Raw genomic sequence first — 18,770 nt, forward strand, 5'->3', positions numbered from 1 at the left:
GAAAATGATGGGATTTATTATAAATGTATTAAAATTACAGCAGCTGCATGTTATTACTTTCTGCGGGACTTAATCTGCTCCTCAGTCCATAGACTTTGCTCGGGTGAAATTCAAAACTCACCATTCATCGGAATTTGTCTTTTCCATTTTGTCTTTGTGTGCAGTAAAACCTGATGCTTCATAGAAGAAGCAAAGGAAAGAGAAAAGCTTTCCATTTTTTCAAAGGAAGAAGAGGAGAATAAAAACAAAACCTGGGAGAAGGAGTGTGGGCGATGACGTGGATTCTTTTTTCAGTCGAGCTTACCGTAGCACCCACTTCTTTTGCTTTATCAATACATTCCATTGCCAACATATGATCAAGGCCAGGATCCAAACCTACTTCGCTGATAATGGTAATACCAGCTGCCTCTGCGCTATAATACAAGGAAAGATGTCAGGTAGAAAGCAACAGCAAGGTATCTCTACAAAGTGCAGCACAGGTGTCAAATGCACGGCATCATGTTGCCATCATCTGATATATCACAACATTTTCTCCCTTCGAGGAACTGGGGTGGGCATGGCCTGCATGCAACACATCCGGCCTGTGGGTTGCCAGTTTGACACCCCTGAACTACAGGTAGCCCTCGACTTACAACCTTTCATTTAGTGACCATTTGAAGTTACAACAGCACTGAAAAAAGTGACATAACCATTTTTCACACTTACCACCATTGCAGCATCCACATAACCAAGTGATCAAAATTCAGAGACTTGGCAACTGGTTCATATTATGACGGTTGCAGTGTCCCAGCGTCATGTGATTCCCCTTTTGCAACCTTCTGACAAGCAAAGTCAATGGGGAGACCAGATTCACTTAACAACTGTGTTACTAACTTAACAAATGTAGTGATTCACCTAACAATTGTGGCAAGAAAGGTCCTAAAAGGGGCAAAATGTACTTAACTGTTTCACTTAGCAATAGAAATTTTGGGTTCAATTGTGGTTACAAGTCGAGGACTACCTATATTCCACTGTTGATTGAACTCAGTAGCTCCCAAACCATCCTCTAACAAAGGTTTTTCAACCTTGCAATTGTTAAGAAGTGTGGATTTCAACGTCCAGAATTGAAACCCATCCTGGCCGAGGAAATCTGGGTGTTGAAGTCCATATGTCTTAAAGAGGCCAAAGTTGAAAGACACTGCTCCAGCAGGCAGGGTACATACAATTCATTGTATTTCAAGTTATTTTCAAATATCGGTGCAGTGAGTTGAATGGGACCCACTTGATACCTTCAATGAGTAAGCTATACTGGTATACATGTGCTTTCTACAAACAATAAATTATCTGGAAAACACAGTTTTTTTTCATTTAGATGGCTTTCTTTCAAACCTAACTTTTGATTCCAGGTCAGTCTTTGATCAATCTTCCTTCCTTCTTTCCTTCCTTCCCTTCCTTTTCTTTCTAGTGTACCTCCCTATTATAACTGCCAAAAGTCATTGGTATGGGTTCCCAATGAGGTGAGAAAATTGGGGGAAAAAATCCTATTGCATGTGGCTACATGTTTAATGGCTTATAAAACAAAGCAGAAACGTGGGGGTGGGTGGCTGAGAAGACAAGCATATAGGGATATGGCATCATCCTGCCTGCTTTGTTTCATCCTCTTAAAAACAGTTAAGTGTTGCCACCAAAAGGTTGTCTATCTAAAGTGAGATAATCCAGCCATGGATTTTGAGGGAAAAAACCCTGAGGCCAGCTATCCATTCTTGCTGGAGGAAGTGACATCGGAAGGAGAAGTGAGGACTGGCCAGACTGTTGTCAGTCAGCAGTATGGCAGAGTTGTCACAAATCTTGTCTCATTTGTATGTTTGTCACAAGATGGGGTCAAATTGTGACTTAGCCATGCTGGATTTTGATATTCTGATTAAAATGGCGAAATCTCTGTGCCTGGAGATAATCCACATTTAAGTCATTTGCCTGACTTAAACTTACATTCAGCTTCAAGAATGATGTTGAGAAATCTGCAGAGGATGCTAAGTGCTCAAACATGGTGGGTCATACCTTTTCTGTAGCTCTTTCATTTCAGGCGTCAGGTAACTTGCGGTCACCAAATTCACTCTGCTGTCAATGCATTTCTTAGCAACCAGAGGATGGAATGAATATGGCAACAAACTAAAAACAAGAGGGGTGAAAAAGTGAGGGCAAGGTCAACACTAGAAAATGCCAGTTCTCTTTTATGCTGTCAAAACAGGCAGAAAACCCAGGCCACTCTTATCTCATTTCTAAAGAGAAAGGCAGCCCATAATTACCGATTTCTATAAAATCAGTTTAATTGGAAAGGTCATTCTCTGACTTTTAAAATAAGGTCACATAGCGAACAGAAAAATAACTTTTTTTCAGGCACACTTACATCCACAAATAGTATTCCGTATCAAGGTTTAAGAAGGAAATATTTGTCAAGATGTTTTAAAATAAATTTTCTGAGAAAGGGACTAACTTGCTTGCCTCTAAATATGAACCTGTTCTACTTTATTTTTTAAATGTTATTAAGCAGCATTTTATAAAACATATACAAATTGCTAAATGAAATTTTGAGAGGACTAGGGCACTGCTACATATGTAATGATCCAGGTTTAAATCAGGAATCCCTCGTAAACATTTGAAAGTGGAAGACCTATGCCTTTTCCTCTTTCTGCTCAATCATTATGGGAAATCATTAGTTGTCAGTGCTAACTCAAATGGACCAATACTTAATTAAATGTGAGGCAATTAATGCCTTTAGTTCTTGCTACATGAGCTTTCTTGTGTGTGCGTTTGCATGGATACTCACACACCCACACATAGCAAAACATACTTCTTTAGTTCTACATAGTTCACCGAAATCAGAATTATGAACTTCGTCTGTTACTATGACAAATTTCAAATGGAACAAACTGGGTTTAAATTAGTAGAAGGCAGAGTTGTTAGGAACTTGATATAGTGCATTGGGATTTTTAATTATGCATAAGATGCTTCAGCTTTTATATTTCTTATGTCTCTTTCGGTTTGTATTTGTTTCCACTCAGTTATTTGCTTTAGATGCACAGCCGTACAGTACATTTTTAATAAATAAAATACATAAATAATATCAGTGAGTGAATTACTTATTACCCTTCTTTCACAAAGATGTTGTTAAGAATAAAATGGGAGGGAAGAAGGGAGACAGTTTACATCTCATTTTTTTTCTCAAACTGTGCTGTTCCAGATAATGATCTTCCATCAAACTCCATAGAAAACACCAAGTTGGGGAAAATTAGCATATATAATCCTGAGTTCTTTGGGGAAAAACCACCTGAACCAGAAAATGTACTGTATGTTTCCACTAGCCTGCAACATGTTCTTAGTTTAAAAAAAACCCAAAACATTTTAAATAATAGAAAAGACAACATCTATATAAGACCAAATGAATTATAATATAATATTTTGGGAATTTCACTATATTTCATCAGAGTATACTTATCAGAGATATTAACATATACATTTAGACTTTATTTTTGCGATCATTGTATCATTATAATTCATTTTTATTGTTTAATGCTAATGTTATGTAATGATGGGCCCATATTTTGGAGGTAAACACCTAAAAGATTTCAATAAATAAAATTCCAACCTGGGTGACTGCTAGGAATCAGATGCTTAAATTATCAAGGTTTATTCTGGAACAGTTCATTTTCACTTTCTGAAATGGATGATCAAATACTGACCTAATAACAAGATTATGTTTTTTCACCAAGGATGATAATCTCTCGTCTTCTGTGATGTTCATAATGACGGGAACAACATTATTGTATTTCTTGGACAACTGCTCAAGCTGAGTCTTCATGATAGAGGCTATTAGAGAGTGCAAATAATAGATGAAAAAGACTGGCTCCCACAGTATTTTTAACCTGTATATTATCTTTGATTTGATGCTGCCTCTCAAAACCAGAACCATAGCTTAGCATTAGCAGGATGAGATCAGGAAAACCTTGTTCTCATGCACTCCTCCACTGAAACAATGTCAGAAAGTTTCACATCCTTATCAGATTAGCCATAGCTTGCTGAACCATCCAGAAAAGAAGGGGATTATCTGTGAGATATAAAGCTCAATTGGTCATGTAAACCAATGATGGGAATTTTTTTGGTACTTTAGCCATCACAAGTTGGCAAAATTATTTTTCTTAGGCAATAAAATAGGTGTAATAAACTTCCGCAATTTGCAATGGTTTCTGAAGGCAGCCATTCTAACAGGGAGGCAGCATTTTAAGATGAAAGGACGAGGTATCAGATGGATTAGAGCAATAAAACTTCAACAAACAAGCCTTATTGGTGGAAACTATTATCTGTAGAATCATGACCAAAAAGTGAGTGTTCTCTAAAACCATGTTGTGGTACGTAGTGGCAAGAACAGAAGGAGGAGTTCTGATCAATATTTAGCTAAAACTAAGCTAATCCATGCAGGCAAAGCAGTACCTGATCTAGGACAAAGGCTCACCGAAGAAACTGTTTGGAGGGGAAAGAAATCAAGAGTATCAACAAATGAAAATAATGAAATGATGGCTTAGTCATTCTAAGCCATTCAGGTCAACTACTCCCACATTCTCCACCAGGCAGAGATTTAATGTGGGTGATACTGTAGGCAGTCAGGTACATTTTAACTCAACTTGCTAGCAAGTAGCATAAGGCTCTGGATCTTCCACTAAAATTCCACTAAAATCAAGCAAAAGAAAAATCACCCCATCCTACAATTTTATCAGTCATGGATGGAGAGGTATTGAGAACATCACTAAACGAAGTTATAAAAAAATAAAGAATAATCCCAGTAAGAAGAGCTGGCCCAAGATTCCACCCAATTTTCAATTCTCAATTTCAAATCTCAGTTCTGCAATTTAAAAAAAAAATGCAGAGATGCTAATGGCAGTATTGAAAAAGTTAATTCCAAAGGAACGCAGCATATTTCCAGGAGAAGATCTAGAAGCACATTACCAACATCAATGCACACCGGTATATTGGGTTAATTTAGGTATCTCAGATGTGTGTTTTTTATTTATTTATAAACATCTATAAACGTCAGTCATAGAAGTCATAGCAACTCCAGGCACCTTCCATATTAGATTTTTAAAAAATCAACCAAATGATGATGATGATGATGATGATGATGATGATGATGATGATGATGGAAGAGCAAAGCAAATTTTCACACATGCAGGTCTAAAGATCTACAGAACCCCTTGGCACTGAAACACAAGCTTGCCTTCTTCTGCTTTTACCCATTTCTTGAAGTAATTCAAAACTTAGTAAGTGGGATACAAAGTAGTTTTTTTCATAAGATTTAGTGTTAAGATATGTTTTCATGGAAGGATGTTTCTGTGAGTGATGCCTTTCTGCCCCATGTTCATTCCACCCAATGGCCTGCACAGGTAGTCCTTGAGTTACAACCACTTCTGTAGTGATCGTTCAAATGGCACTGAAAAAGTGACTTATGACTAGCCTTTGCACTTGCAAGAGCCACAGTGGCGCAGTGGTTAGGGTGCAGTACTGCAGGCTGTTTCTGCTGACCACCAGCTGCCAGCAGTCTGGCAAATTCAGGTTTCACTGGCTCAAGGTTGACTCAGCCTTTCATCCTTCCGAGGTGAGTAAAATGAAGACCCAGATTACTGGGAGCAATAGGCCGACTCTGTAAATAGCTTAGAGAAGGCTGTAAAGCACTGTAAAGTGGTATATAAGTCTAAGTGCTATTGCTAGTACTATTGCAGCCATTGCTGTATCCCCATGATCAGGCCAAAAAAAAAAAAATTGGGCACTTGGCAACCATCTTGTAGTTATGTTGGTTACAGTGTGCCAGCATCACTGATAACCATTTGCAACCTTCTCAGTTGTTCTCTGGCAAGCAAAGTGATGGGGGAAGCCAGAATGACTGCCTGATTCAGTGAACTGCATTGATTCACTTAACAATCATGATTAAAAAAAGACTGTAAAATTGGGCATGACTGCCTTAACAATTGACTTGCTGAACAATGGAAATTCTGGTCCTAATTGTGGTCATAAGGTGAGGACTACCTGCACCCCAGCCAAGAACAAAAAGAAGGAACAAAGACATAATTCTTCTCAAATAAATTGAAAGAAATTGAATAAATGAAACTCCCCTAGTTTAAACAATGCTGAGATTTTAGGGTTATAACCTTACTTACAAACCTGTTGTTATTTCAACATTGGGGTCTCTTGTAAGATATTCTACTACAGGCTCAGAAACATATCCAGATCCAAGTATTAAAACCTTCTTCTTCTTATCCATGGTCAGGGATTGCATATATTCCCTACAATATATATATAGATGTATACAATTAAAAGTAAATATCAGTAAAATAAACATGAAAATTGTTAACATTATAAATTAGCTTTGAAAACTTTTGATTACTAGAGTTTTATTCCTTCAGAGCTCATTTAACTTCAGCCCATATTTTTAAAAATTCAATATTGCATTTGCTTTTGACGGTGAAAATGGTCAGTTTAATATTGTGCGAATTTATGCCTCTGTCTCTATTCCTCTACTAACTCTAGCAGTAGCTTTACACTTACAAGGTTACAGTGAAATCAATATATGTTCCTTTCTGCTGCTGTCATAATATCAGCATATATTATTAAGTACAGCCCAAGAGAGTACAGCCATTGCTCTATTGATCAGTGAGACTTGTTTAAATATTGGTGTAAGAACCTTTTAGCTAGCCAGTCTGAATTCATTCACAAAAGTAAAGATGATAATAAATAGACAATAGGGTTTAATCCCACAACTTTTACTATATCATCCCAAACTACATCAGGACAACTCATCTTGCCACAACCCAAAATTTACAGAGACTACAATGGCAGCATTAAATATATTGCCTGAGGCCAGGAGTGTACAATGAAAAGACCCAGGGCTGCATGATATTGGTGGAACTTTTTTTCCAAAAGAATTCTGAGATCCAAACTTTAAAAATGCTGCTCTAGAAGCTTCTATAATCAATGTAAGACCAGAAGTTACCTCCCCTTATGCAACATGGATTCCCCTCCCTCTCTCTTGGGAGGGTACTGAAAGAAACACTTCTATAGAGAAATAGAATCATTAAGAGATTAAAACAAGCCTCAACTATCACTTACAATCCCTAGAAGATTCCTCTGTCCAAAATTGCTAAAAATGGTAACATGTTTTTTTCTGAATTGTGTGATGGGAAACACACAGAAATATAGCCTAAGTCTTAAAACATGATTGAACGTACATTTTAAAACAAAGAAGAATCCAAATCCCTCCAAAAACCCAAGAGGAAAAAGATGAAGAATTTCAGCTACTTTGCACCATTACTTCTCCCAGTGTGATCCTTGGCTAAATTTTAAATGCCAGCATCTTGCGTTCAAAAGCTAATGAGCAACCAATGTAACCCTTTCAGAATTGGTGCTATATAAGGCCACTTCATTATTTGTTTAATCGTATCAGAAGCATCACAATTAAAATAATGCATAGTATACGACATATTATTTAAAATATAAAATACAAGATTAAAATATGTACAAGTTAAACAGATCTTGCCCAGAAACTAGTAACATTAATTGCTTTCTGTTGTACTGCCATGAGGTCCTCAAATGTGCATTGATCAGGCACAAAAGACATATGTGTTGTTGTCTGCCTGTCCCCACAATCACAAAGTGCAGAAACCACTTTATTATATCAATTGAATTCTGCACTAAATTGATTTGCCTTCAGATGAATCCTTCAAATCAATGACAATGTCACCTTTAGGTGAATTTTTAGATTACCACATATTTCAGTGGCAAGAGACTGTAATTCAGATGATCAGATCTAAAAGTAAACTTTGAACATTTCCCCAAAGAATCACAAATATCTCATCGATAGTGATGACACTAGAAGGAATGGTTCATATTTGCTCCTTTTGTTTTTGCATGCCTTTACGTAGACATGTTGTGATTGCTATGTTAACCTCATCAAATAAAACAAAACACTGATATTAGCATGCACAAATAGACTCAATAATTTTACACTTGAGATGAATATATTCTGAAGAGGAAAAAAGTACTCTACCTGTTCTCCCTCAGTTTCTGGATATATTTATATTTATCAGTCAGTGAACCATTGGATGTAATCACTGCCTAGAAAGATATAGGAGAGCCATTGTTACTCTCTTTACATGCCAGATTTCCTATTTAAAATGTGTGGAAGAAAGACAATTGATTTGTAAGACTTACATCTCTAACTACAGGTGAGTAATTCTGGCTTTCCAGGGGCTCTGAAGCATCAGAGAGGAGCTGTGGAGAGCAAGGTTTTCTGTTAGAATATTTGCTTTCACGTAGACACACATGCTCAGATATGTAATTATGTTGGACAGGTAAGAGAACCTTGGGCAAAAAATTATTAAAAGCATAGAAACTGTCAAGACAAACTCAGATGAAAAAGCTGGCTGCAATAGTAGCCACATTATTTTTGAAAATGAGAAAAATTTTGGAACGTTAATTGGCTTTTCTAGGATTAACTTTTTCACGTTTTAACTTAATACTGTATTGACACCACTGAAGTGAGAAGGATAAAGCACAATATATTTTTATACCATAGTCTATATTATATATGTACAATTTTCTAAAGAGGAAATCAAGAACCAGTTCCAACTTTTTATCCATAGGAGGCCTGATCTGTGACACATACAAAAGCTGAAAGGCAGGAAGAAAAGAAGAATGGCAAAATACAAGCAAAAAGCGAAATCTACAAGACCTGTCTTTTTGTACATTCCCTGATAATTACAGGTTTTATCTAGAAAGCAAGAGAGACAAGAACTGTGATTCTTAGAAAGTAATATAAAATATTCTTTTTGCTCTAGAACAAGATTTAGAAAGGAACTAAATTTAAGAAAGATAAGTTTTCATATCACAACAGAAAAGAAACTATTCAGGAAACTATAACAAACCAGTTTAATAACTGGATTTTACAGAAGCAGAGTTTAAAATAGGGATAGGCAAACAGTCACATCAATGACTGTTGAGGGGGAGGGGAAGTAGGGTAGAGGGGAATGATGGAGGGAAGATGGAAAGTTGGAGGGGGGCGAAAGAAAGGGTGTATGGAGGGTCGAAGAGGTGCATTGGGTCTTTATTTTAGGGGGTTTTGTTGACAAGAGGAATGGCTGTGTTTATTGTTTAATGTTATATGACCCCGGTTATGCACAGTATATATGTGATTGTATGAAAATGAAAATGGAAAATAAAAAACACATTTACAAGGAATGACTGTGAATGCTATAGTTTTAATAATTTGAATAATTCTTTATAGCAAAGGAATAACTTGCATTGGAAGCACCATAAAATAGTTTTCATTTGCTAAGAAGACATTTGAAGTCCATTTCTAGTCAACAGAATAGCTTAGTCTTATATGAGATTATCCCAAATTCGGTTTCTGATGTCTCCATTTTAAAATGTATTCGTAATCGAAATTGATTAAAATTTAACATATTTAACATATTTATCTTTAATAGCTATTTTAATGCTGCTATATACTTAGTTCACTGTTTTCATATCACATAATTAGTGATTAAATTGCAGCCTACTACCTAGAAAACCATTGCAATAGTCATATCCATCTCCAGATAAGATTTGTTAATCACAAATCTTTCCTAATCTCTATTTATCAGTTGTCAGAAAATTGTTTGATTGGACGAATCAATAAAAATAAAAATAAAATCAGGTTAACTATAGTTCCCAGAGGCATCCGTAGCACCCTTTTTTTTTCAAATGTCAAAAGCATTGCTTTTGTGATGTAAGGTGTGTCACACCATTCAAAAGAGCCAATAAAAAAGTTAAGAAGGAAACAAAAAGTCCACATTCCACTCTAGCAACCAAAACCCAGATAAGCAAGAATTAACAGCAGAGAAAATCTAGCAAAAAAAAAACCCAATATCATAATCAGAAACTATCGAGGAGAAAACTGCATTCCTATCAACACTGGTAGCGTAAGCTACTACATATATATAAACAGGGAGTAAACTGTATACTCACTACCTCTGATAATGTTATCTACTCAGGTAATAAAACATCTGAAAACAAAAAACCAAGTTCAGAGAGCACCAAGGACTCCACTTTATTACTTTATTACCAAGGACTCCACTTTAATACTTTAAGCAACTCTATCCAAAATATATTTTCAGTGCAAATGAAAACTGTATTAAGTTTTATAACCACTGTATTGGAGGTTTTCTGCTGTCTAATTTTTCACCGGTTTTACCATAGCTATTTACAGTCGTATTTTTTTCAATCCAATAATGTCCATTTTCCACTTTAAATACCACAAATGTATTGATATCGTGATACCACATAGCCAATCAGATTGGGCTATAGTACAATATTATCCATTGCAATTTTTTTTAAAAAAAGGTTCACTAGCCACCTTTTGAAGAACTGCCCAAATTAGCTAAATGAAACTTATCCAGAAAAGAGTCATCATAATTTAGGTAGGAAGACAACTTCAATGAAACAGCTCCTATATGATATACTATATTTATGCAACATTCATCTCCTACATTTTTATTCCCAGATGATGAATTTCTCTCAAGCAATGTGAGCAGAGGAAGAAAGGAAAGCTGTCCAACAATATTTGAAAATATTAAACCATTTGAAGAGATTAAACTTTAGCAAGATGGAAAAAAAAGAATATTCAGAAATCATTTCATGAAAGCCTGTTACATTTTACAGCAGATTTCTTTTATTTAGAATAGATCAAAAGGTGCATCCTCTACTTACCATTTCTTCAATATAGGGGAACAGCATGTCTCCAAAACATTCTGTTGACTCTATTGGAAGCTGAGCTGGTAAGTTATCAATAGAACACATCAAAATCCCAAGTCCCTCCACACTGGAAGAGAGAGACATTTCATTCCATGTAATGAACAGCCAAAAAGATGTAATAAATGGTGTCGGGGGAGAGAACAGCTGTCTCTTAAAATAGAGAAGACCACTTATCAGATAAGGTCTAAGGCAGGGGTGTGAAACTCGACTTTATTGGGGCCGGGCCGCGTTGTGTTTGACCTTGGGAGCCCACGATGGGCGTGGCCAAGGTGAGCTCAATGTAACTCGTGTCGGGGGTGCCTGTGGTAGCCCGAGTGCTCTGCCACTGAAAATGGGCTCCCAAGATCCGTTTTTGGCTCTGATGGCTTCCTACAACCCTCTGCCATTAAAATGGAGCTCAGGAGGGCCACTCATAGCTCTCACAACCTCCATTTTCTGCTGCAACAGCATCCTGCAAATCTCTGCCTCTGGCAGAGGCACCACGGGCCAGTTCTTTGCTGTTTCCAGGGTGGTTCCATGGGCCAGATCTAAGCACCCTGCAGGCTAGATACAGCTCCGGGCCCTGAGTTGGATACCCTTGGTCTAAGGAATTCTAGGGAGCATGGCCTACTTCCCAAATCTGGCTTTCATCTTAAAAGAAAATGGTACACAGAACAAAAAATTCATTTCTCTTCCAAAAAGTCTGATTAATTTTTGCTGTTTAAGAGAACCCTTGCCCTGCCAGAGTGGTTAGAGAAGGGGCTCATTTACAAATGACTGCCAAGAAAGGGGTGGTTGGACATGAAACTTTTATTTCCAGAAATTCCTTAAACTAAATTATTTTGGCATCCCTTATGCTTGATTACATTCATCCTAGTTAAGTAAAGAATTCCAAAAACATATTTAAAAAAAACTCTGAATCCTCAAATCAAAAGCAAGCCAGTACAAATTTAAAAACAAAACCTCTTACCTGTCATGAATAATATGCTGGTCAGCATCATACATACAGAATGGACTATCAATTGTTGTACATTCTGTCATAAATTCTATAGATCCTTCAGTGTCTGCTGAGATGTCACATATTGCAACAAGTCTAGAATTGATTAATAATCCATTGATCAAAAAAATCCCTCAGAATAATGAATGAAATATCATTATGGATAGATTTAAGTGGAAAAAATTGTATCTCGATAAATTATGAGAATTGTATTTCTGAATATCTAGCCTCTAACCATGTTCTAATTGGTGAACAGTGACCCAAATTAGGAATAGTTCTACATCTTCCTTTGTCTCTGTTTGTGTGTTCAACATTACTTATAGCTTATATAGTGAGGCTGCTTTAACTACATTCATCTCAGCAAAATTGTCATTAATTAGAAAAAAAACCCAATAAAACTGATTATTTGAGAAGCAAATAAGGGGTACAATTTTATTAAAAAGGAATGAAAACAGTGGGAAGAATGCTATCACAATGCTAATCATTAGGTTAAGTTTAGACGCAGGTATAGTAGTATGAATATTTTTTCCTATTCATTTTGGGTATTTTTAAAGGTATGTTTAAAATCAAGACTGCAGAATGTGACATGCCTAAAATTAATGAAATCATAATTCAATAACCATACACAGTAGATCATATAAGACAGAAATAGATAATTGTTGTTATCCAAATATTTTGGATTCATTTTTATCAATACCAACTAGTGGCAAGAGACCGAATAAATCCAAACTACCTGAGGTCACCAGGTTACCTACACAAAATAGAGAAGTGCAGCTGAATGCATATGCATACCTGAACTCAGTAGAGAAAAATTTATTATTATTAGCAATAACAGAAAAGTTACTGCACTTGTAAGAACAGACCAGAAAGATACCAATTTAGTCAACTATGTCTTCAGCACAGAATTATTCATTAGAAATGTAATTCCAGGATCCTTCCCATAAAACCCTAAAAATTGGGATTAAATGTGTCTCTTTCTATAGTTGATATATTCTGTTCAAACTCAAATGATTGGTCTATAAATCTTGACATCATTTGAAGACATGCTATTTGTAAAGATTGGCAAGGAACCCTTCAATGTTATCTATCAATAGGCAAAGGAATTTTCATCTAAACGGATCTGCAGTTTTTAAACTGTCTTGCTTGCCCTAACAGGTTTTAAACGATATTTGATTTATATTTGCTGCCAGCAAGCCTTTTAATGTTCAACTTATAAATTGGGGAAAGCTATTTTATTACTATTTGTTATTATTGGACAGGAAAGAGATATTTAACTTGCAACTAGATAAATTGTCACCTATTACTCTGTCAGTCTAGCCAGCATGACTGACAGCAATAGCACTTAGACTTATATAAATTTCACAGTGCTTTACAGCCACCTCTAAGCGGTTTACAGAGTCAGCCTATTGCCCTCAACAATCTGGGTCCTCATTTTACCCACCTCGGTCGGAAGGATGGAAGGCTGAGTCAACCTGGAGCCTGGTAAGATTCTAACTGGCAAATTACAAGCAGCCGGCAGTCAGCAAAAATAGCCTGCAGTACTGCATTCTAACCACTGCGCCTCCACGGCTCTTAATAATGGGAATGATGAAGATAGCAGCTGAAGAAGATAATTTGGCCTCTGGCTATTTTGGATATATTAGGGCCAGTACTCCAATCATCATCTGTCCTGCAACCTACAGCCTCTCATCATGTTCCAGAACATCTGAGCAGTATCTAGAGCAATGTTAAAGTGGCAAAGGGAAGGAAAGGGGGGATTAAAGGGCATTGCTTTTCCAATGCTTTCTCAGCTCCCCAGTGCCAGCCAAGCTCCACAGGCTCTAAGTCTGGTTCCACTCCCATCCATTCCACTGTGATACTGAGCAGGTTGTTTCCAAATCATGTCCTAGTTAAAACATCTTACTTGTGTGGCAATTCAGGACAGCCCTCTGTAGCAGCAGGAGAAGGCTGGAGGGGAGTCAAAAGCTTTTGTGCATCCTGTCTGTTTAGCAAGCGCGGAGTTTTCTGCTCCCAGTAGATTCCATTTATCACACAGGTAGCATAGGGTGCAATCTGTAAATGAAACTGTATTTTACTTATTCCCTGTGATGTCAATTGCATGAGTCAAATTAATTACCTTGAATGGTTTTTTCCATCAACTGTACCCCTCGCATTAAAAGATTTGGGTGCAGAACAGGCTACCTGATAACAAGTGGTCAAGATGGATCTCCTGTTACAATGCTGAATGCTTGAGGAGCAATTGTACCACTCTGATTCCCGCCTCCGGGAAAATTATCCTCTCCCTATCTCACTGAACAGGAGCCTTAAGTATACTTCCTTTGGTGGTATTTGGCAGAGAATTTTGGTGACAGCAACCTAGTCACCAAGCTTCTTCTTGTGAAGCTTCTTCTCCGGTAACATTGTACTGCAAACTAGGGCACACAAAACTTTTGCCAGACCAATTCTCAAATACAGCTCGTCTGCCTGGAATCCACACTGTATATCGGACATTAATACAATTGAGCGAGTCCAGAGATATTTCACAAGAAGAGTCCTCCACTCCTTTGCTCACAATAGAATATCTTATGCCACCAGGCTTGAAATTTTGGGCTTACACAACCTAGAACTACACCGACTAAGCGTAGTACACAAAATTGTCTGCTACAATGTCCTACCTGTCAATGAATACTTCAGCTTCAAGTGCAATAATACACGGGCAAACAATAGATACAAACTAAAGGTGAACTGCTCCAAACTCAATTGCAGAAAATATCCTCAACCCCCACCCCACGTCCGTAACTTTAACCTTAAACTGTCTAGCATGGACCTCACCCCTTTCCTAAGAGGTCTGTAGGGGGCATGCATAAGCGCACCAGTGTGCCTACTGTCCCTATCCTACTGTCTCCCATTTATTCATACCCATTTTCTATGTTCATGCCCATGTATATTCTTATACCTGTTATCTTGTACATGTTTGACAAATAAATAAAATAAAATAAATAAATAGTTCCTTCTGAAGCTGATACTTGTAATCACTGAGGATTACATGCAAATCATGGGCTTTCCAGAAGCAGGTCTAAGTAATCAACAGTTGAAGAACCCAAAGTAAAAAAGCAAAAAAACCACCTTTGTTCAGGTAGGATACCCTGCCAAGAATGGCCAGCATTAGCACGAATTTCAGACAAGGGTTTTATAACTAGAGGGCAGGTGCTCACAATCCATGGTCAATGTCAAAGAACAAGGAGCTCCTAGTCTAGAAAAATTAGAAGTCTTACTTACATCATTGTTAAACCGTGATGTATAGAGTTCCGGATGCTTGTCATATTCTACTGGATCATATGCTCCATCAGTTTTCCTTACAAGATGATGGTGTCGACTTAGTACTGTTCCGTATACTTTTTTAAGGTCTGTGATGAAGTAGGCAGTAAATCAGACAGAGATACTAGATACTGCAAATTCCCAATGCACATATGATTGATTTAGTAGTACCTCCAGTTCTAGAGACCTCCTTCAATTCATGGGGTTCCACAAACTCACAAGGCAGAGCATTAAACATTTCCTGGGCACCCTGCAGAGAAAAATATAAGATTTTAGAAATAATGCAAGCCAATGAGAAATAATATTTATACGAAAGACCTTTGCATACTATACTTTATAGAGGCAGTATGCTAAGTCAATAATGGTATGATGCTCAAATTGGCCAAGGAAAAATGCCATTCAAGTCAGTGGTGGGTTTCCAATTTTTTTACTTCCGGTTTGCTTGTGCATGTGTGCATGCTAGCACATGTGCTCGATGCTTATGTACATGCGCAGAAGCGTCTGGTCAGGTGAGTGGAGCCTCCCACCGGTGCTACTACCAGTTCACCCAATCTGGGTTGAACTGGGAGCAACCCACCTCTGATTCAAGTCCTACCTGGCTTTAGATCACCAGTCCCTCCTTCTCAATTGTTGTTCTCATTTCTTGCTCCCTGTAGACCCTACTGCTGAATGTAAGATAGATACTACAGAGAGGGACCCCGGAACACATGTTTCCTCATGCTATTTCAAATTCTGACTCCATATCTGCTTTCAGCCTAGAAATCCTAAGGGGAGATCTGAGAAAGCCTCTAAAATCGTGGAGATTCCACCAATGAATATACATGATCCCATTATGGGATATAATCAGTTTTAATACAACTAAACTTTTGTAGTCCATTTTTATTTACCTTTGGAAAAAAGAAGTAGCTAAGGAGAAAAATGTCTATTGAGTCTTGTGGAAGCTTTATAATGAGATGGGTGGCATATAAATTTAATAACTAAACAAAATAATACAATTATTTTGCCCTTATTTCTTTCCACAAAACGTTAAAAAACCCTTACTGACTAATATCAATTTTATAAATTAAATTTCCTGTTGGATTCCTAATTTACCTTTCTGACTATTGCTAGAATGTTTATACTTTTGAGGGCCTGAGTGTGTTTGTTTTTTTAAAGTCTATTGTTTGTGTGTGTGTGTGTGTGTGTGTGTGTGTGTGTTTGAGAGAGTGAGAGAGCGAGAGACAGAGACAGAGACAGACAGAAAGAGAGAGAGAGAGAGAGAGATGGGGAGGAGGGAGGGGAGAGTGAAGGGAGGAGGTGGTGGGAGGGAAGGAGGGAGAGGGAGGGAGGGAGAGAGAGAGAGAGAGACTTTGCACTTACTCCATCCAGTTCTCATGAACTGTGGTTCCATAGAGAACCCAGTGAAAACCCGTAGCATATTTGACTATCAAGACAACTTACAACAATAAGAGAGATTCAGTAGTATCTGCAAGGGTGGTCCTGGGGCCAAGAGAAAAAAGTAGGAGCAAAGCTTCATTGGAAATGAAGACCATGAGTTTCCCACTTTGACATAAGGGCAATGCCTTGTTATACCTGCCACCTGGGGCAATCACATTTCTGCATTGAGTATTTATAAAGTAGATAGGCATCATGTGCTTATAAAAATATTTATTACCCTGATGTAGATAATAGCTCACGGTTTCAGTGAGAAAATCTATTAATGTGTCTTACCTTAGAGACATTCCCAGTCCCTGTAAACACAAACGTGAGTGGCCCGATTGATTTTGGCATCAATCCTAAGGAAATTTCATAGCCAGCATCCCGAACTGCTTGAACAGCCTGGCTACTATTTCTATAATTATGAGCCATACCAATATGCTGAAACCAAAGACAGAACACTGTTGTCAATAAAACTTTCAGAAAGGTTAAAAATGCCTGCAATCCAACTTTTGGCTTGGCACACAGTCTTACCATGAATGGGGTATGATGTCCCAAAGCAAGAAAACGTAATCCCATTCCATGTAAAATATTGATCATACCTGGATTAGAATTGCAATTTATACAGTTATTAATCAAATGATGCAATCATGATGCCAAAAGAAAACAAAAACAAAAAAAACATTGAACGATAGAAAGGAATTGAAATAGCTTGTATATCAAAAATATATTATCATTCTTTCCAAAACGGGCTAGTTCTGAAGTTTAGAAGTACAAATCCCTTCAGACCTTTATCAAATAAATTACTAGGAATGAGGGAACTCTAGCCTGCAGTGCTTGAAGGATTCCTGTTGGAGAAAGTTCCTACCTATTCTTATCTAAAACTAAGCCAGACCAGATCCTAAAAATAAATGCAATCTCCTATTCAAATAAATACTGGATAAGATCATCTATTGCTTATCCTACTGATTAGATAATGCAGACCATCCACCCCTGAGTGAGGCACTGCATTCCAGTTTTTGTTTTAATAGGAAGAAGCGAGATGAGTAGCTACCAGGCAAACTACAACCTTCCCAAATGAAACTGAGCTATACAAATAGCCTGACTTGTGATAAGGTAGACTCTTACGGTCCAAGAGGGCAATATGTTGCAGAAACTTAAGATAGTCTAAATCAGGGCTGTCAAACTCGATTTCATTAAAGGCCGCATCACGGTTGTATCTGAACTGGGGGGACTGGGTGCGTGTGGTCAAGGTGGGCGTGTCTAGGGTAGGTGTGGCCAGCTCAATGTCACTTGTGTCAGGGGCGCCTGTGGCAGCCCAAGCGCTCTGCCAGCAAAAATGGGCTCCCAAGCTCCCTTTTGGCCTCATGCAACCCTCTGCCAGGGAAAATGGAGCTCAGGAGGGCCGCTCTCCCAAGCTCTGCTTCCAAGGTGGCCCCGCGGGCCAGAGCTAAGCACCCGCCCCCAGGCCTTGAGTTTGACACCCCTGTTCTAAATGAATGCCCTAAAACTGAACAAAACAGACGTATCACTTTATCTACACTATTACTTCATAGATACCCCAAATATTCTTCATGAAAAATAAGTGCACAATATTAATATTCAATCCAGATACCTGCAACTCCAGCCCACTTTCCAAATGCTACAACTCGCACTCCTCTGTGGTCCACCATTTTCTCATAATCTATCAATCGAATATTCTAAAAACAAAAAGCAGAGAGCATGTGTCAAGTCATAGAAGCCAGGCTGCAAGTTGCTTCTCACATCTGGATCTCAATGATCCAGATACAGGTACTTTTAACAGAGGTAAATATGGTTTCAGTTTTTATATCAGGTTTGGGTGCCTTACAAAATCTATGCACATATTCACTGGATTGATGCAATTATCAAAGATTAAGCCAGCTTTAATGTATTTCTTTTCAGAAATAGTAAGGTAAAGGTAAAGTTCCCCTAGCACATATGTGCTAGTCGTTCCTGACTCTAGGGGGCAGTGTTCATCTAAATTTCAAAGCTGAAGAGCCAGCGCTGTCCGAAGACATCTCTGTGGTCATGTGGCCGGCATGACTAAATGCCGAAGGCCCATGGACCGCTGATACCTTCCTACCAAAGAATTCCCTATTTTTCTACTTGCATTTTTTACATGCTTTTGAACTGCTAGGTGGACAGAAGCTGGGACAAGTGACGGGAGCTCACTCCATTACAGGGCGCTAGGGATTCAAACAGCTGAACTGCCGACCTTTCTGATCGACAAGTTCAGCGTCTTAGC

General features: G+C 37.9%; 1 protein-coding gene across 2 annotated transcripts in view; it reads right to left on the bottom strand.

The window, feature by feature from the left end:
- The window catches only part of AASS (aminoadipate-semialdehyde synthase), a 38,296-nt gene that overhangs the window by 11,738 nt on the left and 7,788 nt on the right, over nucleotides 1-18,770 (bottom strand). The window contains exons 4-17 of one of the 2 annotated variants that reach the window (XM_032220504.1): nucleotides 18,120-18,204; nucleotides 17,039-17,106; nucleotides 16,799-16,945; nucleotides 15,260-15,338; nucleotides 15,050-15,177; nucleotides 13,695-13,843; nucleotides 11,765-11,887; nucleotides 10,771-10,882; nucleotides 8,236-8,295; nucleotides 8,072-8,139; nucleotides 6,190-6,311; nucleotides 3,720-3,846; nucleotides 2,038-2,148; nucleotides 305-413 (exon numbers count right to left, since the gene is read on the bottom strand). In XM_032220504.1, coding sequence (XP_032076395.1) covers nucleotides 305-413; nucleotides 2,038-2,148; nucleotides 3,720-3,846; nucleotides 6,190-6,311; nucleotides 8,072-8,139; nucleotides 8,236-8,295; nucleotides 10,771-10,882; nucleotides 11,765-11,887; nucleotides 13,695-13,843; nucleotides 15,050-15,177; nucleotides 15,260-15,338; nucleotides 16,799-16,945; nucleotides 17,039-17,106; nucleotides 18,120-18,204 — 1,488 coding nt within the window. The remainder of the gene's footprint in view (nucleotides 1-304; nucleotides 414-2,037; nucleotides 2,149-3,719; nucleotides 3,847-6,189; nucleotides 6,312-8,071; nucleotides 8,140-8,235; nucleotides 8,296-10,770; nucleotides 10,883-11,764; nucleotides 11,888-13,694; nucleotides 13,844-15,049; nucleotides 15,178-15,259; nucleotides 15,339-16,798; nucleotides 16,946-17,038; nucleotides 17,107-18,119; nucleotides 18,205-18,770) is intronic. The other variant, XM_032220505.1, reaches the window with a different exon arrangement.

This window comes from Thamnophis elegans, chromosome 7 (genome assembly GCF_009769535.1).
Source record: "Thamnophis elegans isolate rThaEle1 chromosome 7, rThaEle1.pri, whole genome shotgun sequence".
NCBI lineage: Eukaryota > Metazoa > Chordata > Lepidosauria > Squamata > Colubridae > Thamnophis > Thamnophis elegans.